Source organism: Amblyraja radiata, chromosome 12, assembly GCF_010909765.2.
Source record: "Amblyraja radiata isolate CabotCenter1 chromosome 12, sAmbRad1.1.pri, whole genome shotgun sequence".
NCBI lineage: Eukaryota > Metazoa > Chordata > Chondrichthyes > Rajiformes > Rajidae > Amblyraja > Amblyraja radiata.
Genome location: NC_045967.1, coordinates 35,031,281 through 35,055,955, shown reverse-complemented (window position 1 = coordinate 35,055,955; position 24,675 = coordinate 35,031,281). Strand labels below are relative to the sequence as shown.

Below are 24,675 nucleotides of genomic sequence, written 5' to 3'. Positions count from 1 at the left end.
AAGATTGTTAACACATGTCTCCTGAACAATAAGAGTTAAGTACCAACCTAATTCCGATTATTTAGAAAAAAACATACTGAACTAAAATATATTATGCAGATTCATAGATAATTTATTGCCTTGACAAAATAACTACAATATGGTGCAGAAATACTGCAAACAACAAATCTGTATGAGGCTGTGCAACATAATCTGACTAAGAACCATTTAAAGGGTTTCACTCAAAGGATGGAGGCACGTTGGCGCAGCGGTAGAGTTGCTGCCTTACAGTGCATACAGCGCCAGAGACCTGGGTTCGATCCTGACTACGGGTGCTGTCTGTACGGAGTTTGCACGTTCTCACCGTGACCAGGTGGGTTTTCTCCGAGATCTTTGGTTTCCTCCCACACTCCAAAAACGTGCAGGTTTGTTGGTTAATTGGCCTGGTATAAATGTAAATTGTCCCTAGTGTGTGTGTGTTGGATAGTGTTAATGTGCGGGGATCGCTGGTCGGTGTGGACACGGTGGGCCGAAGTGCCTGTTTCCGCGCTGCATCTCTAAACTAAACTAAAAAAGGTGAATTAGTGCATCGGTACAATTGGATATATCCACAATGTTTTACCAAATCAGTAGCACTTAAAATTTTTCGCATTGTTTTAGTAAATTTCCAGCTTTTTTAATTTATTTTCATAATTACCAAAGTATTCTTTGGATAGAGTATGATCTATTTGTACTTTAATTAATTATTCTCTGGCAATTGATCACGAAAGTGAATGAGCAGCCCCTTTGCACTGAAATATCAAGGTCAAAAGAGATGATTTTTGTTTTTATACATTACTGCAAGCATCCAAAGACGTGTCAATATGCAGACGAACATAAGCTTTTGACTTTCCCATGTATAATGCATTTAAGTACAGATATGAAACCATTTTTAAATGGCAGTGGAGAGCCAGGAGGAGCTTTCCTCCCCTTAACTTTTTTAAACTAGTTCAAGATGAGCTGTATTTGTTACTGAAGTGTGAACTGCTCCGATCCAGACCATTTGCATGGACATTGGCTTTCCACTTGACAACAGCCATTTTCTCATCCATCGGTCTGCTCAGAGTTGATCGTTGACACCAACAACACAAGCAGGACTGGAAGGACAATATGAAAATAAATAAACAGCAAATTAGATTAAGATAAGACAGGCTTTAAAAATAGATTTTTAAATTATATTTCTTACTCCCACCATTCCTCAAAGTTCAAGGGACTTTTTTCAACCATTTAGCTATTTTTCATCAATAACTGAATGATAGTGTTTCTAACTTTTACTCTCTTTGTGGTTACTTTATAAATGGTTTGAGTAAAATAAAAAAGAATGTGGAATCTGCAAAATTTGCATCAAAGGACAACTTGCATTTTATGTAGACAAGGAACTGCAGATGCTGGATAACAAAAAAAACCAGAGGGTCAAGCAGCATCTTTGGAGGACATGGATAGGCGATTTCAGATCGGGACCCTTCTTCTCTGACTCTTAACTGCTGAGTTACTCCAGCACTGTATTTGCATTTTATGTAGTACTACTCAGCCTGTAAATAATTTTATTGGAAACTCAGCAATAGGGAACAGACTAAATGAAATGCTCCCCGTTGGATTTCAACCTTGTCGTGATCGGGGAGCTTGTGTGTCTCAGTGACCCCTAGAGCTATGCCAGCGGGAGATTCGTCTCCTGTTAGGGTCTCCCATACTGGACAGGTCGAAGGTAGAGGCGAGTCGAAGAGCAATCCACTGGTCCTCCGGGTTGGAGGTTGAGTACAGGGCTAACAACCCTGTCTTGTAAAACAAATATGTTACGGAAACAGCAACTGAAGGAATCAACACTACTGGGCGTGATGGACCCAGAACAGACAGGAGTGGAGGACCTTCGTTGCAGGAGGCATAGTAGGCAGTAAGTAAGTAAGTAAATAAAATGACTGGAACAATACATTCTGAATAGATTTTGCAGTTTGAGAATGTGGTGGAGTTTGAAAGAACAATTTGCAAAGTTACTATACCAATTAAAAAATCAGGAAGGAAGTGAGGAAACATAAAAAGCCTTGAGCTGGAGGACTAAATAGTATGGAAGGAAAATTATACAATTACAAAGTGGTTGCACAAGTGAGATTTGAAGATAATAATGATTGTTTTAAATGCAGTTTGGATAAAAGGGTGCCAAGAAGACCACTTTCGAAAGAGATGTGGTACAAAATATGTAGATGGTAGAATTTGCAGTTTGAAAAATGGCAATTGATCGTAGCTTAACAGGGAAACGGTTGAAGGGATATAATAATGGTGAGGGAACTGATTTTTTTAAAGGGTGTAATCGGTTAGAAAATATTCAATTGCAAACTGCTAAGTAGCAGTCAAGGGTGTTGAGGTTGAGGCTGGAATCATATGCAGAGTAAGACCGAATTCAAGGTTAAAAAGATAAATAAAGCAGGACAACAACATGATAGAATTTGAACTTCAAGAATGGGCTTTGGTGCAGTGGAAAAGAGTGAAAGGCATAATGGAAAAGATGTCAAAAGAAGTGGCGAGGCTAAAACAACATAAGAGCTGTACCATGGGTCAGTACTTTGGGGATCCTAATAGAATATCTAATTGGTTAGAAAGTTCTCTGTATGAGATAAGAATTATAACTGTTATGGGCCTGTCCCACTTAGACACACACACACACACACCTTCCCGTTATGCAGGCGGGGGACAGGGCAAGCGGGGGGAGCACTGTCTGAGTGAAATTCACATGGTGCAAAGGTGAAACTGCGATGAACAGGAAGGTTGGCGCTGTAATTAACACGGCTAAAGCACAGTGTATGGTAAGTCCTTTAAATGAAGGGGGGTAGAGGGGGGGGATAATGGAGGAAAGCAGTGGAGACAACTTTTAAGAAGCCAGAGATACACGGCTGTGAGGCTCGGCGGACATTTAACATTACCGGTCGGTTATCCTTGGTTCTGAAAACGACTTTTTTTTTTCCCCAATGAGCCAATGAAATTCACCGGTCAGCACTGGCTACAACCTACGAGAACCTTCGACCTGGCAACCCACCTACGGCACGAAAATTCTCGCTATTCTCCATGGCGGCTTCATTTTAGTCGCCGCTAATTTTTCAACATGTTGAACTCCTCACGACCATGAAGGCGACTCCCCAGCAACCACCCACGAACATGTGGTGACTGCGTAGTCTCCTGCAGTCGCCTAAAAAGTTGCCTACGTGGGACAGGCCCATTAAGCTATATACTTTGGTTAAGACAGATCTTCAGATTTTTGATAATGGATTATTTTACATATGAAAGGGAAAATGAAATGAGGTTCTGAATGGTGATCTGCTGTGTATGTTATAAGCTGCTGGAAAAATCAAGTATTTTATCACCCCACCACATTTTGTTGAAAAATAATGGTTTCAAATTTTTTTTTTAGTGTTATATAGACTGATCTTTCCTGGTCATGGGAAGTCCTGTTGCATGCATCCATTTGTCCGGTTATTCTCCTAAAGAAGGATTTGTGCTCTGTGAAAATTCACATTGAGAATAAAATACTTGGTTTGACAATTGGACAAATTTACCTTGAAGCAGTTCTTGAATTTTTGACTGACAAAGTATAATGCCATTGGATTTATGCAGGAATTAAGAGAAGCCATGTTAATCCCAATATAATCCAGAACTAGAAGAAAACTGAACAAAAATTGCATAAATTTTGATTACATTGCAAGTTAAAATATTATTTTGACATGAGCAATTAACTATTTTCCTCGCACCAGAAATGCTAATTTATTGATCAGTTTGTTTTGAATCTTGTCTGTTGCTTCACAAAAATCTTGGCTGTTTAAGTATTTATATATTATGCTTATTTACAATCATTTATATAAAAAGCTCATAAATGGTTATTGTGCTGATACACAATACATTGAACTTTTTTTATTGTTTCTGAATGTAAACACATTTGTATGCTTGTGTCAATAAATTCTAAACAATGAACATTTCCTATTCTGGATAGCTGATTTAAACATAGAACATAGAAAAATAGGTGCAGGAATAGGCCATTCGGCCCTTCGAGCCAGCACCGCCATTCAATATGATCGTGGCTGATCATCTAAAATCAGTACCCCATTCCTGCTTTTTCCCCATATCCCTTGATTTCTTTAGCCCCGAGAGCTAAATCTAACTCTTGAAAACATCCAGTGAATTGGCCTCCATGGCCTTCTGTGGCAAAGAATTCCACAGATTCACAACTCTCTGGGTGAAGAAGTTTTTCCTCATATCACCTAAATGACCTCCCCATATTCTTAAATTGTGACCCCTAGTTCTGGACTCCCCCAACATCGGGAACATCCTGTCCAATCCTTTAAGAATTTAAAATTTCCCTAAGATATCCTCTCATCCTTCTAAATTCCAGTGAATACAAACCCAGTCGACTCATTCTTTCTGCAAATGTCAGTCCCGCCATGCCGGGAATTAACCTGGTGAACCTACGCTGCACTCAATAGCAATAATGTCATTCATCAAATTTGGAGACCAAAATCGCACACAATACTCCAGGTACGGTCTCACCAGGGGCCAGTACAAATGCAGTAGGACCTCCTTGCTCCTAAACTCAAATCCTCTTGCAATGAAGGCCTACATGCCATTTGCTTTCTTCACTGCCTGCTGTATCTGCATGCTTAGTTTCAGTGACTGATGTACAAACACACCCAGGTCTCGTTGCACCTCCCCTTTTCCTAATATGACACAATTCAGATAATAATCTACCTTCTGTTCTTTCCACCAAAGTGGATAACCTCACATTTATCCACATTATACTGCATCTGTCATGCATCTGCCCACTCATCCAACCTATCCAAGTCACCCTGCAGCCTCATAGCATCCTCGTCACAGTTCACACTGCCACCCAGCTTTGTGGCATCCTCAAACTTGGAGATGCCATATTTATTTCCCTCATCTGCATCGTTAATATATAATTATAACTGGGGTCCCAGCACCGAGCCTTGCGGCACCCCACTAGTCACTGCCTGCCATTCTGAAAAGGACCTGTTAATTCCTACTCTTTGCTTCCTGCCTGCCAACCAGTTCTCTATCCATGTCAATACCCTACCCGCAATACAGTGTGCTCTAATTTTGCACACTAAGCTCTTGTGTGGGACCTTGTCAAAGGCTTTTAGAAAGTCCAGATACACCATATTCACTGGCTCTCTTATCCATTCTACTTGTTACATCCTCAAAAAATTCCAGAAGATTAGTCGAGCATGATATCCCCTTCATAAATCCATGCTGACTTTGACCAATCCTGTCATTGCTTTCCAAATGCACCGCTATAACATCTTTAACAGTCGACTCAAGCATCTTCCCCACTACCGATGTAAGGCTAACTGGTCTATAATTCCCTGTTTTCTCTCCCCCTCCTTTCTTAAAAAAGTGGGGTTACATTGGCTACCCTCCAGTCCACAGGAACTGATCCGAGTTGAGAGAGCATTGGAAAATGATCACCAATGCATCCACGATTTCTAGGGCCACCTCCTTAGGATACAGACCGTCAGCCCTGGCGATTTATCTGCCTTCAGTCCCAACAGTTTACCTAACTTAATTTCCTGACTAATGTGAATTCCCTTCCGTTCCTCCCTCCCACTAAATTGTTGGTCCCCTAGTATTTCTGGGATCCTAGATTGTTTGTGTCTTCCTTAGTGAATACACAAATACAGAAAAGCAGGCTAGTTGGTCAAGCCAATAAGGAGAGAATTTTTGAAATGCAGGAGAGGACATGGGAGTTATTCTTTCTAAATTTAACAAGCTGATCTGTGGGCACTTAAATCATTTTTAAAATTATATAAAGCCACTTTCTAGTTATATTTGGCAGCACAAGGAAGATGGGCACCTTCTAAGCATTCTTTTCCATGGACAAGTTTGGAGTTTATTGGCTGTGAGGTGTGAGTGGAAAAACCAGGGCATTCTCACCACACTCTCAAACTTTATTACGGTTGCCTCTGGAGTGCGCTGTGGAGCTGTTCCTGCAACTTCCAGGATTGTGTGGTTCATTGTTCCATAATTATTTCAAGCTCACAAGTATCCCATTCAGTGTATCCTTAAATTAATTTTATGTTTGTAAAGTGTATTTTGGTTATCAGTCTGTTTTGTTTTGCAGCAAGGGATATGAAAAATTGGTATTCCATTTTGGGAGCAGTGACTGCTAATTAGGAAAATATAAGTGTGACAGTTATGTTGGCCCCCTGCACTTGCTGCACAAAAGCAAGTAATTACAATGAACTATCCTATTTAAAATATTTTAGATGTTTGGGGTGCAAATCTGAAATGTATCTTGATTTGAAATGGCTGTAGAATCTTCTGAGTCGTACATATGTGTACACTTGCTATTATTTGATTATTATGTTTCTTATCAGTGCATAAACTGAGAAAACAGTGCCTAAAATCCATTACATCAGACAAAACAGAAGTGAGAGCAACTTTTAAAAGATATCATCAACCTACCTGAGTAGTTCACATCTATTGGGATCTTGTTCATCGTAAATAGTTTTCTTCAAGATCCTGCTTAAATGCAGCGGGAGCCAACTCATGGCAAAGATAACCACCAGACAGAAAACTGTTTTGGCTACCTCGCGTCGCTGTGAAAAGTTAAAGAGCAATGTGATAATTACTCTATGTCTAATCGTCTATGTCTAATAGGTTTATTCTTTTAAAGTAATAGCTTACTAAAATTGTAGTGGCATAACGCAAATAACCATTAGATGAATACAAGTTCTGAACAGTTTTTTTTAATATGGAGGACTAATCCTTTTAACGTTGCAATCTCAATCACTGAATAAACACGACCATAGTGACAACTAATTGTGTCTTTGTACTGCTAGTATGTGATTTAGAGTAGAGTGGCAAAGTATTGTTCTCGTGTTGATATTTTTAATTGAAGGACATGTTGGTCTTGGTTGGACAGCTGGAAACAACAAACTGCTGGAGGAACTCAGTGGGTCAAGCAACGGGATGGTTGATATTCTGGATCGAGACACTGCATTTGGACTGAGAGCATAGAAGGAACATACCAGTACAAAGAGGTGAGGGGGAGGGCTGAGATAACAACCAAGACTTGAACACAATAAGCGCAGTCTGAGGGCTGGGGTTTATGGATTCTGATAAATGGAACCCAATAAGGGAGGGATAGGCAGGTGTAACCAGTGGAGAAGATAGGATAGCCAGAAGGTTAAGTGGGTTGATGGAACCTGGAGGGGGGGGGGGGGGGGGGGGGTGTTTAGCCATTCATTTTCTGTTCCAGTGTGATCAGAGGATGCGTAAATAAAAGGTTATGGACTTCGGCCAAACCATCCTTTGAAAGATAAATATTTTCTAGATTCTCAATTGGAGTGTTTTTAGGCTTTCTGTTCCTGTTTACTTTAGTCTGTGCTGTCTCTACTTTGTTTCATCGGTATGTTGCATTTGTCTTACCTGTTTTATATGATCATTGAGAGCAATTTGCATCCCATTTCTTCGGTTCAGCATTTCGCAGGTCATCAGAGTGTAGAATATACCAGTGCAAGCCAGAGGCAGGCAGAAGTAAAAGCCAAAGAGCCACCAATCCTTCACATTTTTGTAAAACTGTACAAAAAAACAGTTCAAATAGTTTGCGTTTATAATGGGCAATCAACAGTTTTCTAAACACTCCATGAACTGCAATTCATTATTTGAATCAACAAACTATTCTATGGTTAGGGAAAATATCTGAAAATTAGTTTAGCCACTGTATGGGAGTTCTATTATGATATGAGAAATTGATAATTTGATTGGTGCAAGAACAATTTTGGTCTCAATATTAGCAAGATCAAGGAGTTGATGACTTCTGAGATGAAAAGCCAGAGATCCAAGAAACTGTCTTCAATGGCAGGACCGTGGCTTTGAAAGTCCCTGGCTGTGCATATCTCTGTAGAGATGTTTTGGGTCCAAGTATATTGATGCAATCATAAATAGAACTCATCAAACCGCTACTTCCTCAGAGGATTGCATGTCGCCGAATAAGCTTTCAAACTTCTACAAGTACACAGTAGAGAACATGGTCTGGTTATATCATGGTCTGATTTGGTAACTTGAACACTTGGCAATGATGGAGGAGGCTGCAGAAAGTGGTAGACATTGCTTGGTCCATCACGGACACCAACTTCCCTACAGGTAAAGGGATCTACAGGAGCAGCTACCACAAAAAGTGAGCTAGTATCATAAGATCCACACCATCCTGGCCATGGTCTTGTCTCGTACCATTAGGAAGAAGATACAGGTGCCTAGAAACCATGAACTCCATGTTCAAGAACAGCTTCTTTGCTGCAGCCATTAGATTCTTGAACACTGTATAACATTAACCATTACATCAGCAACTTTGAACTGCAATAGACTTTATTTTGATTGCACCATGGACTTGGTTTTCCACTATTATGGTCTGGTTATTGATAATTAATTTATTGTATTATTAATTATTGTATATTTGTTTTGTGTTTTGCATTAATGGGCCTATAAAGCTGCAGCAATTGTTATATTGCTGGTACATATGAGAGTTAAACACTCTTGACAGAGCTGTGTTTTATTATTTTTTAAGACGTATTCAAAACCTCCTTTACCCTTCCCTTTCCCACATTCAGGTTAACATGTATATGACAAATGATAATGAACTAAACAATCCAAATATTCACATTTATGAGAAATTGGTTATCATTTTTGTGTTTTTCAGTTTGCTTATTGTACTTGATCAAGTAAATTAAATGTCAAAATGTGAACATTTTTTTACATTAACTCTTACCTCCATGAATCCTGATGGCTGGGACAAGTGAAGCAGGCACACGTTAAGGTCTTGTCCACGATACTTAATTGAAACCATATTGAACCCAATAGCTTCTGGAATTGCCAAAATAATTGAGATCAACCAAATGGCTGTCACTTCCAAAGCTTTCTTCAAGGGAATGCCAATGCCCTGGACACGACTCCAGGAGGCCACAGCTCGATACCTTTTTAAAAAAAAACCATGACAAATTGATAATTTCTCATTTAAGATATTTTATAATTCCAAGAAAGTGTCACTCAGCCTGTCAGTGAAATACCAGTCATCTCATGGTAATTTCTGTCTGAAAAGAAGTTCCTGTTTTGTATGTTTAGCTGCACATGCTCACTTCATGGTTTCATTCAGTTTTGTGAAGAATGTGAACTGTTATTACATCCAGAAGATCAATGCCTATATTTTTGCAAAATATTAAATAGCTTCATACATAATTCAATGTCTTAATTCATACTTTGCAAAGATGACATAGCCCTCTCAACTTTCAGTCCATAGTTGCATTTAGTTTTTTATAAATTCAGTCTTTGTAAATATACCACAGAGTGGTTAAGTAGGTCCGTTGCCTGTAATATTGACATGATCTGTGCAAATGATAATTCCCAAGATCAGTAAAATGTATGTTGTTTTCTTAGCTCTCTCAGTGTTTCAGTGTACTTCATGAAGGATGGATAAAATGGGAGACATATTTATTTCAGGAAATTGACAATAAATGTATTTTAAGAGCAAGTGTTCTATTTTACTGAAGCTGTATTTGCAGATAGACCCGGAGCTTGCAACATTTAGTGAATTGACAAAGATGAGCAATTATTATTAATAGTAAATAATTGGGATGGTTACTTAATTATTAGCTTTGATTCCAAACTGCCCAATCTAATATCTGGAACTGAGCATGGGTACTTAACCCAAACGTAAACTGTTTGTCAATTCAAAGATGCGTTTTTAACCAGATTCAGTAATAACTATTGAAACAAGTGACCATCACAGTAATATATATACCTTCCATTTAATTGTCTGAACAATGAAAAAAAATAAAACATTTTGGGAACATTTTATACCTGTCAATGCTCAGTGCACAAAGACTGAGGACTGTGATACCAACAGATGCCTTCTGGACAAATGGTACAAACTTGCAAACCTCAACTCCAAAAGGCCAGTCTACAGCCAGTAGCTATTAAAAAGAAAAGAAAATTGAATGCGATTATGAAGTTGAAAACATTGAAACAATAGAAGAAAATAGAATTACTGTTTACGTTGAATAAGCAGTCAATGTATTGAGAGTTTGTTCTATGATGTCAGGATGCTAAGATTGCTACAGCTTTATTCTTGGGCCTGGATGTACTGAAGACGAAATACACTTACAGTTCCGACATCACACTATAAACTATCCAAGAAAATGTTGACCATTTTCAAATAGTTGCATACAAAAAATCATTGGCAGTGTCAACGAGTAAAATACTACCTTTTCCTCTTCCTGTTAACTAGAAAAACGCATGACTTTGGAGAAAACAAATAAAATCTAGACAGCTGAATTTTTAATTTCATGAGGGGAATAGATCGGGTAAATGCACAAATTTAGACAGATGAATTTTTGATTTCACGAGAGGAACAAATCGGGCAGATACACAGAGTACCTTGCCCAGAGTTGGGGAATCGAGGACCAGAGGACAGGTTCAAAGGTTTCAAAGGTCTTTTGTATGCGAATTACCATACAGCCATACAAAAAAAAGTAACAAGACACACAACTACATAATGTTTACACAAACATCTACCACAACGGATTCCCCACATTCCTCACTGTGATGGAAGGCAAAGAAGTCCAAGCTTTTTCCTCTATTCTCCCGCAGTCGGGGCAGTCGAACCATCCGTCGGGGCGATCGAAGCTCCTGCAGATCCGTCGGGGTGGTCAAAGCTCCTGCGGCTTGGATCTCCCGGAAGTCGGTCTCTAACCAGAGACCGCAAGCTCCACGATGTTAAAGTCCGCAGGCACCACAGTTGGAACCTCAAAGTCGATCCCTGGCAAAGGGATCGCGGGCTCCAAGATGTTAAGTCCTGCAGGCACCCGCGTTGGAGCCCTCAAAGTCGGTCTCCAGCAAAGGCCACCAACTCCTCGATGTTAGGCCGCAGTGCGAACAGAGATACGATACGAAAAAAATTACATCTCCGTCGAGGCGAGAGATTAAAAACGTTTCCCCCAACCCCTCCCCCCACATAAAACAAGCTAAAGAACACTAAAAACATACATTTAACACAAACAACAAAGAAGGAAGGGACAGACAGACTGTTGGCGCGGCAGCAATTGCTGGCGCTACCCGGTGAAGGGGAAAAGATTTAATAGGAATCTGAGGGGTAACCTTTTCACACAAAGGGTGGTGGGTGTATGGAACAAGCTGACAGAGGAGGTAGTTGAGGCTGGGACTATTCCAACTTTTAAGAAAGAGTTAGACAGGTACATGGATAGGACAGGTTTGGAGGGATATGGACCAAGCACAGGCAGGTGGGACTAGTGTAGCTGGGACATATTGGCCGGTGTGGGCAAGTTGGGCCAAAGGGCCTGTTTCCACACGGTATCACTCTATGAATATGACTCCAAAAGTTGGCCAATTGACTGATCATGAGTTTGATCCAGGGCAGTCAACTTCTTCATATGCGTCCCACCTAGCAACCCAAACATTTTGCTCCATCCCACACCACTGCACCATAGCTGCAGTCTTTTTCAATTTTAAACTGCATTATTACAATTTTCAAAAATTGCTTTGATGGTGTTTGCCGAAATTGTAGCCCGTTTTTCTTAAAAGGAAAAGATTAGTAGATAATTGCCAACATCACTACATACGAGTTCTGTGTCAGTATGCACCCCCCTGATGTGCAAATACTTTGCTGTTATTTAACTCGGAAATGATACCGTGGAACACGTTGAGTAGTCGAATGGTTCAAAATGACCATGCTCTTGTTGCTATTAGTTCTCACGGAAGAAGATTCAGAAGGTAGTGGCATATTAGTTGAGGGAGTCGTTTTGATATACTGGAAGAGTAACACGTTTTCCATAGGCTGTGACAAGAATATGGTACGGAGGACATTGTGATTAAACTACAGGAAGGTTTGAAAAGTGGGAATAAAGATTTCACTCGGGCATAAGAAGCCAATGGACATTGAGGCCAAAACTTGCTCCAGTGTGTGGGATCATGAATTGTGACATACTGACGAATCAAGATGTTGAGGCAAGGGAAACTATGAAGGAAAGTACAGAAGTGAAGAAGTCTTAAGCTTGATGAGGTATGTAATAGATTTTAATGGCAGATAAAGATTAAGCATCAACAATATTTCAAACTGAAAATAATGACTTGCAAATCAGAATTTGAAGAGGTTTGCTGAATTCAAACATAAGCAGAATGCTGGAAGTCACAAACTATAGATGCTTGAATCTGAAGCAACACTCGAGAAACACAATTTTTCATCTGGGCGCGCTGCAGTTTGCAGGACTTAAAATTGAATTTTGCAACTTTAGATAACTTTATGTTTGTATCAAGACTGGCCATTCATCTAAAGAATCGTTTCAACCCAAAATATCACCTATTCATGTTCTCCCGAGATGCTGCCTGACCTGCTGAGTTACTCCAGCATTTTGTGTCCTTTTTGGCCATTTGTATTTGCTATTCCTCTTCCCCTATTTTCATTTGTATATCCTGGCCTGCTCAGCATATCCCAGACTATTCAACATCACTCAGATTTCACATCTGTAACATGACTTTCTCAGTCTTGTATGCAATACTCCAATCGCAAATATGCCAAATGTCTTCTTTACCATTCTACCTACTTGTGTATTTGCTACTTTCAGAGAGCTATGAACTTGGACTTTAAGATCTCTCTGCCATTGCTAGTAAGAGTCTGCCACTAACTGAAGATAGACACAAAAAGCTGGAGTAACTCAGCGGGTCAGACAGCATCTCTGGAGAAAATGAAAAGGTGATCTTTCTGTTCAAGACCCTTCTTCAGTATCCTTTCCCCTTACATTTGAACTCCCAAAGTGCAACACCTTGCGCATCTCTGGATGAACCTACATTTTGAAAGCCTTCTTCACTCTCCACAATTCCATCAATTTTGGTGTTGTCTAAAAACTTAAAGCCCCTGTCCCACTTAGGAAACCTGAACAGAAACCTCTGGTGACCTTGCGCCCCACCCAAGGTTTCCATGAGTCGCCAGAGGTTTTGGTCACTTGCCTGGAAAGCCTCGACCGAGGTGTGAGTTGCATCTACTGACCAAAGATCCAACAGGATCTTTGCTACCGACCACACACACACACACACACACACACACACATCGCGAAGGTGGGGGCCAGGGACAGCGGAGGAGCACTGTCTGCGCGATGAAGAGGAAGGTAAACGGCTGCCACAGAGCACGGTAAGTCATTTAGAGAGCGCGGGAGGGAGGGAGAGAAGGGGAAAGAAAGGGAGAGAAGGGGAGAGATGGGGAGACAAGTGGAGAGAAGGGGGAGAAGGGGGGGAGAGAAGGGGGAGAAGGAGTGGAGACAGTTTTAAGAAGTCTAATAAAGTTAGCGGGCATTTTACCTTCCGGCGGATTTTCTAGGTCCTTAAAACCAAAGATCGTACAGGATCTTTGCTGAAAACTCCAATGAGCCAATCAAAATGGCCGGTCAGCGAAGGAGATTGCCTTCAACTGCCTGTAAGTAAATAGCGACCCCACTCCACTGGCTTCGACCAAACGGCAACATATTTTTAGTCGAGGCTGGTTTTGAATTGGTTGAAATAATCACAGGAACATAGAAGAAACCACTTTCGATCATTAGGGAGAGTGACCAAAACATCCGGGAACCTCACGGAAATCTTGGGTGGGGCGCAAGGTCACCAGAGGTTTCCGTTCAGGTTTCCTAAGTGGGACAGGAACTTTACTAACCAATCCATCTACATTGTCATCCAAGTCATATAACATAAACAACAGAGGTCTCAGTACTGATCATTGCAGAACTCCAGTGATCACAGACCTCCAGCCAGTTTTATACTCTTATATTACTGCTCTCTATCATCTATGAGTAAGCCAATTCTGAATCCAAACAACCATCTCCCAATGGTGGATTCCATGCATTGTAATCTTCAGGATCAGCCTACCTTGAGAGACATTGTCAAATGCTTTTTTAAGAAAGATGTTTGTAAGTACTGTTTTGCTGGCATTTGGTGGGAATATCGGTGTATTTGAATTTCAGTATAACATAGATATACAAGAGACTGCAGATGCTGGAATCTTGAGGAAAAAAAACTGCTGGTGGAACTGAATGGTTCATGGACAGAAGACAGTTTGAGTTGGGACCTTTCATTATTATGGAAGGGAACGATATTTGCTCTTCAAGTGCCCTAGAAGTGTTCTTTTTATAGAACATCTTAGCTGTTTTTAAATAGTAGCTAATTTATTCCTTGAGTGTACACTTGTTCATGACATTTAATCAGATAGCAACATTTGGGGGAAGTACCCACCTTGCATATTAAAAAGCCATATTTTGCCTTTCTCTATTTTGGAAATTGCTTAGAAATTGTAATTGGGATGTATGAAGAAGGGTCCTGATCTGAAACATCCTCTGACAATTGCCTTCCACACTGGGTGCTGCCTGATCTGCTGAGTTTCCCAGCAGTTTATTTTTAATATTACATGGATAGTTGGAGAGGATGACATTATTCTGATGTCAAATACGAGGTTTAGCTGAGTATGACAAATGCATTTGTCGTGGATAATGCCAACTAGAGTAACATGTAGATTGTGGAGGGATATGGTCTCAGGATGAAACATCACAGCATAAAACAAGTAACACTCGTGACCATGCTTGGACCCATAAGAGTGAAATCTTGAATTTATCAAGAAACACTGAATACTCAGCTTTGCAGTATTTCTGTTTCACTAGTATTATGCACATACTTGGTCTCTGCCATAAATGATTAAAAAAAACTGAATACCCATAATAACCAGTTGCATAAAAGTGCTTATAGTAATGTCTTGGTAGACAAAAATGCTGGAGAAACTCAGCGGGGGAGGCAGCATCTATGGAGCGAAGGAAATAGGCGACGTTTCGGGTCGAGACCCTTCTTCAGATGTTATGTAATAGTAATATCTTTATAGGTCAGTATTAATGTCTTTATAGGACAGTTGATTCAGTTTGGTGTGCATTAACATTAGCTTGATGCATTAAATTATCTTTGGTTTTGTACTTTATGTGTGATTTGGCTTATATTGCACATTTAACTGCATATAGTTCTTCATAATTGCTTTCATTTTTGTGATAAACATGAACAATTTAATTATTATTCAAACCAGAACATCCTGAAAGCTTAATCATAGTATTTAAAATATATTCTGGAAGGGAAAGATATTTGCTTTTCACAAGCATACCCTAGAAATTTCCTCTTTTTTCACAGAACAGGTTGGCCTTTTTAAGTACGTAGTACCTAATTTATCTCTTGAGTACATAGATATCACGTATCTAATCACAAAACTAAAATTTTCCATGCTCTTTGGACATCAAAGAGTCATTTTTGTCCCTGTTCTCTTTCTGTAATACCTTGTAAACGGTAACTGGGATGTCTATCAGGATGTAGAGAAAATCTCCGAGAGCTAGACTGGCAATCAAGACATTTGGTCCATTTCTCATACATTTGTTCTTGTAGATGATTCGGATCAATGTAGAATTTCCAATGATTCCCACCACAAAGATCATGCAGGAGACCACAGAATTGATGTATTTGAAAGCGTGTCGTATTTCTGTTTGTTTAGTACACATAGGAGGAACTGAAGACCCAGACGCTTTCTGTGAGGGCCTCTTGGTTGGATGTTCATATTTGTTTGTGTACGACAGAATAGCAGTAGGTGTTGATGGGCTTGAAAAAGTAGTTCTGTTTGGCTTTAGGTTGTCTGTAATAAAATTCCTATTGGATGTATTTTTGGAAGGTTCTTCCTGACCACGAGTGATGACATTCAGGCAGATTAATAGAAGTGTAAAAGACGCCACAGTGTTTGTCATGGTCATTTGATGGTTGGATCCAGGCACAGATTCAGTAGTAACTGGTTGTGTTTAAATGATGGTGACAAAGATGTCTTCTGCTGCGAACGAAATAAATGAAGAACAATGAGGGAAGATTCGATTTTCTGAAAACAGTTAGCTTTCTTACCTTATCCTCAGCTACTTTTAGGAAAACCTGGATGTGAGCCTTGATAGACTTGATAGGACTGCCATATCATCACTTTTAAATGAGAACAATTTTTTTTTTAAAGATCAAATATAATCTTGTTCATTCGTGGCAGCCTAATATTGGCAGTCTAATATCATAAAGGTAATACAGTTAGTACACATAAAATATTTCAGAAGTTCTTTAGGAGCAGAATAAGGCCATTCAGCCCATCAAGTCTACCCCACCAATAAATCATGAGTGATCTATCTTCCCCTTCTAAACCCATTCTCCTGCTTTCTCCCCATAACCCCTGACACCCTTACTAATCAAGAATCTGTCAATCTGGACTTTAAAAATACCCAATGACTTGACCTTCACAGTCATCTGTGGGAATGAATTCCACAGATTCACCACCCACTGACTAAATAAATTCCTCTTCATCTCCTTTCTAAAGGTACATCTTTTTATTCTGAGGCTATGGCCTCTGGTTCTGGACTCCCACTAGTGGAAACATCATCTCTACATCCACTCTATCCAGATCTTTCACCAATCAGTAAGTTTCAATGTTCCCCCTTTGTTTTACTAAGGATTCATCTCATATTTTCTATAAGCAAAATGTGTTGATGCTAGACTACTGAAATATTTAGGTTTTCTAACTTGCGATAGTCTCCATGATTACGTAATCAATGCTGTTTTTACCACACGATGCTGCAGTAGTCAAATGAATCTTGAAATCCAATAAATGAATATTAACTGAACTTTATAAATGCAGAGCTTTGTAACTTCATCCTTGCTGTGGACTTTGGAATTCAGAGCACTGATCACTTTTTAATTAATTTCCTCAGTCACTATTTGGTATGAATTAAATGTTGGCATTGTGTTGCGTTATGGCTCAGAATATGAAACACAGATTATTCTAATACATTGTTATTGTCACTCAGGTGTTTGATGCACTATTTCAGGCTCTTAACATTTTGTGCCAACATGAATTTTCCTCTGCATCATTAAAGTTATTAATCAATTTACAAAGATCTACATTAGCAACAGATGGAAGCCATTCTATTTCAATGAGATAGATCTGCCCTGACTCGAATCTCAACTCTGAAGTCGCATTTACCCATGGTAACCATTCATTCTATTAATTCATCAAGAACCCATTAACACTCTACCTTAAAAAAATATTCAAATACTCTGCTTCTACCATGGAGGAAGAAAGTTCAAAGGCTCACAAACCTCTGAAAGAAGACTTTAGCCTCATCCCTGTTTTAAATAGGCAACCCTTATTTTGAAACATGATTTTAAGTTCTAGAATTATTTTGCAGGTCATCCACTCTGCCGTTTTCTCAAACACCTCTTAATCTCCAAAACTCCAGTGGATACAAGGCTAGGCTCTCCAACCTGCCTTGTAAAGCAACTCTCTCATTCCAGGTACTAATCTTGTAAACTTCTGAACTGAGGCATAATTAAATAAAAAATGTTGTTTCATATTAAGTGCTAGTATTTTCCTCATATATTGCTTGCATTTATGTAGCTCAGAACTTTAAGATGCCAAAGCACACTTTTTTCCCCATAATCAATAACATTGTGCGACTTCCAAGCCTTTTAGTATGCAATTATGTCCAACTGTAGTAACATGAGAGAAACAGGTAGTTGTACACGACAATAGCACACAAAGGAGCCTTACGTCAATCACATAACTTAATTTCATTGACAATTGTTCAAGGTAACCGTTGAATGGTTTTGGATGATACCATGGAATCTCGTGTATCCACCTGAAAAGGTAGATGATTTGTCTTGCCTTAAAGCAGGTACTTCTGCTGGTGGCAGACCCAAATCATGTACACAACTTCTCAAGTGGATTTTAAACTTCGATTCATTCTAAAAAATATTGACAATTGCTGACGCCTTTAATTATAAATTTCATGGCGTAATCCAAAACCTCCTTTCTTTTCAATATATTCAACAAATAACCTTTTGTAAGTAAGGGGTTATGTAAAACGAGTTTGTGAATGAACACATATTTGCGGATCTTTGTACCATGTTAGGATTTCATAAAATGTGACTTTCGTGTGACTTTCCTGTTGCTTGAAGGCATACTTCATTGTAAAAACAAATGTTACACCATACTAAGATTATTTCAACTGACTATTACCTGCTGGAATTCTGGTTTAGCACAAACAGTAACTGGGTGTTATGAATAAAAGAGGAAGAGGTGCTAATTCTTTTGTGGGATTAACAAGTCTAACATTATAAAGTCCATAATTTTTCATGATCACAACCATATGTTGGGCCCAGGACAGGTCATCCGGGATTTGGAGCTAATAAATTACTCCACTGCCGACTCATCAATAAACACTGGTCGGTGGTCTCCTGACATTCCCTTTCTGGTCAACGATCAGATGTTAGGCTTTGTTAATGTTGATAAGAGGTTTTTGAGGCAGCACCAACCAGGTGTTCTATCTGTCTATTGTACGCTGACTTTTCACCACCTACAATTGGGCCAACAATAGTGATGTCATCTGCAACTTGTAGATGACATTGGAGCTGTGCTTAGTCATACAGTCTTGGTTGTAAAAGAGTAAGGCAGGGGGTGAAACACGCAGTCTTGATGTGCACCTGATTTGAATATCAGTGAGAAGATGTTGTTACTAATCAGCACTGATTGTAGTCTGCTGATTAGGAAGTCATGGACCCAGTTGCAAAGGGAGCTTGGTGATGCTTGGAAGGGAAGATGGTGAATGTTGAGCTGTAGTCAATGAACAGCAGCCTAACATATGTTTCTGTAATCCAGATGGTCCACAACAGAGTAGACCAATGAGTGAGATAGTAGCTGCTGTTGACCCGTTGTGGCGATACGGATCCAGGTCATCTCTGAGGCAGGAGTGGATGTATGTCATAACCAAACTCTCAAAGAACTTCATTACGGTGGATGTAAGAGCTATCGGATGGTAGTCAATGAGGCAGGTCACTATGCCCTTCTTGGACACCATTATGATCAATGATGTTTTGAAGCAGGTGGGAACCTCAGACCACAGAGAGGTTGAAAATGTCCTTGAATATCTAATACAGTTGGTCTTTGGTACTTGGCCATGGATGCAGTCTGGGTCGAGTGCTTTGTGTGGATTCACCCTCTTGAATACTCTGACTAGGTTGTTGTGTGTGGAGGTTCATTTAGATCTCTCTGTGCTCTCCCTTTCAAAGCATGCATGAAGGACAGTGAGCTCCTCTGGAAGTGATGTGTTGTTGCTACCTTTACTTCCTGGTTCACCTTGAAGGAGGTGATAATATGCAAGCCCGTCACAGCTGATAAGCATTTGTCTGTAACTCCAGATTAGCCCGGAAATGTCTCTTCATGTCCATGGTGGCCTTCAAGAGGTCATACGTAACCTTCTTGTATAATGCTAGATCGCCAGACCCAACACCTTTGACCCAGCCCTCAGCAGATAAATCTCTGGTTCATCCAGGGCTTCTGGTTTGGGAAGAGTCAGAATTATTTTTGTAGCTACACACATTTCCATGCATATGTCCTTATGAAGTCAGTGATATCTGTGATGCATTCATTTAGGTCAGTGGATGAATCGTTGAACATGGCTCAGCCCACTGATTTGAAACAGTCCCACGATTGCCACCCTTTACAAGCACTTCATAGTCTTCTTTGCTGGTGCCACTTGCTCTTCAATCCCTGTATGCAGCGTAGCCAGGTGGTCAGATTTATCAAATTGCAGGAGAAGGATTGAGTGGCAGTGATCCTACTGGTGGTACAGCAGTGGTCAAATGTGTTGGGTCCTCAGATATTGGTGAAGTGTTGATGGTAGTTTGACAAATATTTGGAAGCGTCTGGATACGCTGTTTTGTAGGTGGAGGTAAGTTCCACATTAACCTTGCCTTGTCCAGAATCTATTGACAAGGTTTGTTAATGGCATGGTAGATTGATGCCTGGTGAGTACACTGGAATATTTGACAGCTTTTTTTGATGGTGATGGCAAATTCCAAATCTTCCACTGTGCAAGGCTGGAGAGCACTTGAACAATTATGGTGTGTAAGAAGGAACTGCAGATGCTGGTTTAAACCAAAGATAGACACAAAATGCTGGAGTAACTTAGCAGGACAGGCAGCATCTCTGGAGAAGGAATGGGTGACATTTCGGGTCAAGATCCTTCTTAAGTGATGTCAGGGGAGAGGGAGATACATAGATAAGAAAGGGTAAGTTGTGAAAACAAGACAAAGGGAATGGAGATCAAGGAAAATGTAGAATAGATCATTCTTAGTTGGGAGAAGGTAACAACAAAACAAAAAGAGATAAAATGTAGTTGGAGACAGTAAGACAGGTCGGAAAACTGGGAAGGCAGAGGGATGGGGAGAGAAGGAAAGCAAGGGTTACTTGGTTAGAGAAGTTAATGTTCTACCAAAGCGAAATATCATGTGCTGTTCCTCCAATTTGCACTGGGCCTCACTCTGAAAATGGAGCAGGCCCAGGACAGAAAGGTCAGTGTGTTAATGGGAGGGGGAGTGAAAGTGTTTAGCAACCGGGTCAGGTAGGTTTCGGCAGACTGCATGGAGGTGCTCAGTGAAATGATCACCTAGCCTGTCGCACCGATATATAGGAGTCCAAACAGGAACAGTGGATATAATAGATGAGGTTGGAGGAGGTGCAAGTGAACTTCTGCCTCACCTGAAAAGACTGTCAGGGTTCTTGGACGGAGTAGAATTTGTAGGTATAGGAACAGGTGTTGCATCTCCTGCGGTTGCAGGAGAATGTACCTGGGGATGGGGTGGTTTGGGTGGGAAGATGGTAGGCGAGCAGTTGGTGGATAAAAGATGCCATTGTATAACAAAAACCGTGGGTTGTCACCATTCTTCAATAATAGCCTGTTAGTTACTAGTTCCAGTTGTATATGAGGGGGAGATATGTTGCATAGGATTCAAAGCCATGGTAAAGAGTCATTCAGCAACATACTGAGATGATGTGCATCAGCATGTTTGGTGCATGGCCCTTGGCTCCACTCTTGTTACCTTTGTGCAAGTATTATTTGGAATAAGCTGATAATGGTAAGGGTTAAGGTTTATCAACCCCTCGGTAAATAGTTTATTGTATGAGTTTGACTCGATACCATCTTTTAGATGGGCATTGGTATCTCAATGTCAGATCTAGCAGCACCCTGAGGTATCTGTTAATCTTCTGGCCAGGGTGAATTCCATCTCCCAATTACAACAGCATTAGATAGGTGAAAAATGCTGGAAATGTTCTGAATGGTAGGACTGTTTCAGGGAACAGTCAGCCAGTTTTATAATGTCGCTGCTAGATAAATGTTTTGGAGAAAGTCCAAACTTGGAATTGACAGCAGATAATGTAAATATAGTTAAATTTCCATGGCTGGGCTTGAGGTGGGTATTGTGGCAGAGTTGCACATCCCTGAGACAGTCTGTTGACATATATTCTCCAAGCACTTCTTCTTTCCTATATACATCCAGAGCATTTGCCATGGAACAGTAATTCAGCATTGCCAGCTATTCAAGCTGCAAAGTCTTTTCATGAACATGTTGCCACATGCTGAGCTCCAAGAAAAAAAGTGCCTTGCTTAGGAAGTCATTTTTCATTTATGCGAGTACTTGGTCACATATACAGGTCCAAAAATTTGCTCTGCTCTCAGAGAAAATTGTCATGTGAATGGAATTAAAGGATCTATACTGATCACAGAGATCTTTTCGGCTCATGAAGAGGACTCCGAATGTAATTGTGTCGTGGATACATCTTGACACCTACCGACTGTGGAGCTGCACAACATCCAAATGAAGTGTGTGTGGTCCGGAGTAGGTTGTCCCAGTGTCATGTATTATAAGACAACGCCCTCTTGTTGAGCTGTCAGGTTGTTATTGGGGCAGAGGCTCAGTTGTATTTATCTGAAGCCAAGTTGTTGCCAGTGGGTTTCAGTATCTGATGCTAGGATGAGGATGGCCAGAATGATTGGATCCTCCCATCTGTGCCAGATTTTTATGGGTGCAGATGAAATGAGAGATGGAGAACGCCCAGCTGGCAGAATCGAGTACAATCTGCCACAAAAGGACCACTAACCCAAAACCTGCAGGCTTGCCTCTTGAAAAGAGAGAGAGAGCCTTATGGAGGGAATTGCACAGTTTATGGCAAGACTCAAGTGAGTAATGTCCTATCCACTTGATGGCTGCACAGATTCTGAGATGCATGGTGTGTCCAATTGTATCTAAGGCCATTGACAGGTCCATCGGTTGGAAGTAATAATTTACCATATTCACTATCATATGCTGTCATTGGCAACTTCGATAAGGGCCACTTCAGCATTGTGCCACGGTCAACGCTTTGATGGGAAGTACTCATAAATGGAAAAGAAAAGGAAGCTGAAGATAGAACAGTGGTTTGATAGCACTCAGGATCAGGTATGTTTTTGAAGAAAGCAATAATGGTTAGAGAAGTGGAGGCAACAGAACTAATATTGAGTTAGTAAACATAGGAGACAGGCGTAAAGTGAAGTAGAATGGTCTCTAGTTTGGAAGGAACAGAGTTGAACGGGGAGACAATAGAATTTATGGGCAGAATGATCGTACAGAAAGCATGATGGGAGAGAACTAGCAAGTTACAAATGATAACTGGTCTGAATGCAGAGGATTCTGAATAGATATTCACAATCTTTGTGGCAATAATCCATGAGAATTCAGCACTTTGGAGGTGAAGCAAAAGGCAGCTGGGGTAAGGGATTTAACATTTTAGCTGAGCAGAGAAAAATATGGTTATATGTTAATTCCCAGATTATTTTGTAAAAGTGAGCAGTTTGGCAGAGAACAGATTTCAATAGCATTTTACTAATTCCTTTTTGTATGGTGGAATGTAAAACATAATCACCCAGAATTTGGAGGAATTTTGATTCATAATTTGAAGCAGACACAACTAATAGATGTTGTGTTTTCACCTTTAACATAAGTGACCAAAGACAAATTCCACTCACAACCCCACGCACTTACGTATTTGACTGTGTTGTTCATATAAATTTACTATAGAGGGCAGTGCATTAATTTGACTGTCAAATTGCAGGCTAGAAGCTCAAACCTATGGTAAAGTCTTTAGGTAAAGAGAAAAGTGTATTCAGAAAAATCTAGGCCAATATTATGAACTTGCAATATTCTTCCAGCACATTTGAATTAAGCTTCACATATTTAAAGCTAATTTTCAGAACAGAAACCATATTTTATTTAATTTTAGTACATTTTTGTCACTCAATCAATGTTTCTTATTTTTCTTTCTGGACATGATTGAAGATGAATGAATTTGTCCTTTTCACTAATCCACAGTTTATTGTCCAATTCTTGAATCATATTGTTTATGTGTTCCAGAGAGCCTGTTTTTCTCGCTGCTCTATTATCAGACCACACCTTAATGGGCAAAGTAAATTTAACTAATGACTGACGGCATCAAATGCCCTACTACCACAAATTCAGTTTCATTGCTGTATTTGTTAATGTACTGTAAATACTTGATTGTTCAGCATAAGGACCTTTCTTTCCCATTACTATATATTTAACTGCGCTTTGCCAAGTTACAGTAGTAGGATATGAAAGGCATTTCTAGTCAACGTTAACAATGTCTAATTTGATTTCAACATGCTCACAAATTATAAATCAAAAAATTATAGTGGGCACATTTATAATGACCTATTTATTAAATGCCTATTTAAAACTATTAAAAAAACATTTATAATCTTCTCTTGGACCCTCTATCCAAATCTAATTTGTGAATTCCCAGATCTAATCGTCATGCTATACCAAAACTGATTTTTGTCACAGGATGAGTTAGCAGACTCATGACTTGTTCATGAGTGAATACTGTTAAAAATGCACAATTTTATTTTCAAACCCTCAGTGCAATTCATCAATGCCTTTTAATGATTTGGTTCTGATTCTTTTTATTTAAGGGACTTCCACCCGTATGATTTTCCAAATTACCATTTGAAGTATCTATTTCAATTAAAAGAACATCTGTTACTTAAGAATAAAAATATTTACCTCTTTCTTGAGATGAGCAATACAACAGAAATGAAGATTCTGATATTCCACGTGAGAGTTCTTCACATCATCGAAATAACATCGAGGCAGAAGTTCCTTGCAGGACTGGGAATATGTTTTTAAGGCACTTCCTTGCAGTATGTTTATCTGAGAATAGGCTGTGTATAATATGGAGCACTGTGGAGATTTTATAGACTTCAGTTCCTCTATCTTGGGGCTGAGACTATTGGCACCAATAGCGAAACAGTGCATAACTGTTCCGGATAGGATGGCTTTTCACCAGCAAGTTGCTACAGCAAATGGACCGCCCACAGTTGGTCTTAACTGCCTGCAGCTGCATTATAATTAATATAAATTAGATTTTAATCCAGCATAAATCTTATATTTTAATACATTGTTCCCGCATCCAATTAAAACTTCTTAAAAAGCTCTGAAAACTCAAAATGTATTAAAGGACTTGACGATTCTACGCATGAGATGGATATGAGGGGTGATCTGTTCCTCCTGCCCCACCCCCCACTCTCCGGCCCCCAACAAATAAACAGACTCTATTTACAGATGCATATAACATTATTCTATTAACAAGGGCACATACTTTTTCATTTTTGTTTAGAAACTGAATTTTTTTGCCTCCACATTTTATATATATAATTTTTGTAT

At 39.7% G+C, this 24,675-nt stretch overlaps 1 protein-coding gene across 2 annotated transcripts; it reads right to left on the bottom strand.

Annotated features, from left to right (window-relative positions):
- Positions 1–453: 453 nt before the first annotated feature.
- Positions 454–24,245, bottom strand: LOC116979059 (endothelin receptor type B-like). 2 transcript variants are annotated; one of them, XM_033030486.1, is made up of 8 exons: positions 24,016–24,245; positions 15,378–15,916; positions 9,871–9,983; positions 8,783–8,987; positions 7,444–7,593; positions 6,478–6,611; positions 3,564–3,672; positions 454–1,115 (listed from the first exon to the last, which is right to left on the bottom strand). In XM_033030486.1, exons 2-8 carry the CDS (start codon positions 15,840–15,842, stop codon positions 969–971), a joined length of 1,323 nt encoding a protein of 440 aa, XP_032886377.1. In that variant the 5' UTR covers positions 15,843–15,916; positions 24,016–24,245; the 3' UTR covers positions 454–968. The 2 variants fall into 2 exon arrangements, with proteins under 2 accessions (XP_032886377.1, XP_032886378.1); XM_033030487.1 differs by having other exon boundaries at positions 15,378–15,913.
- Positions 24,246–24,675: the final 430 nt, after the last annotated feature.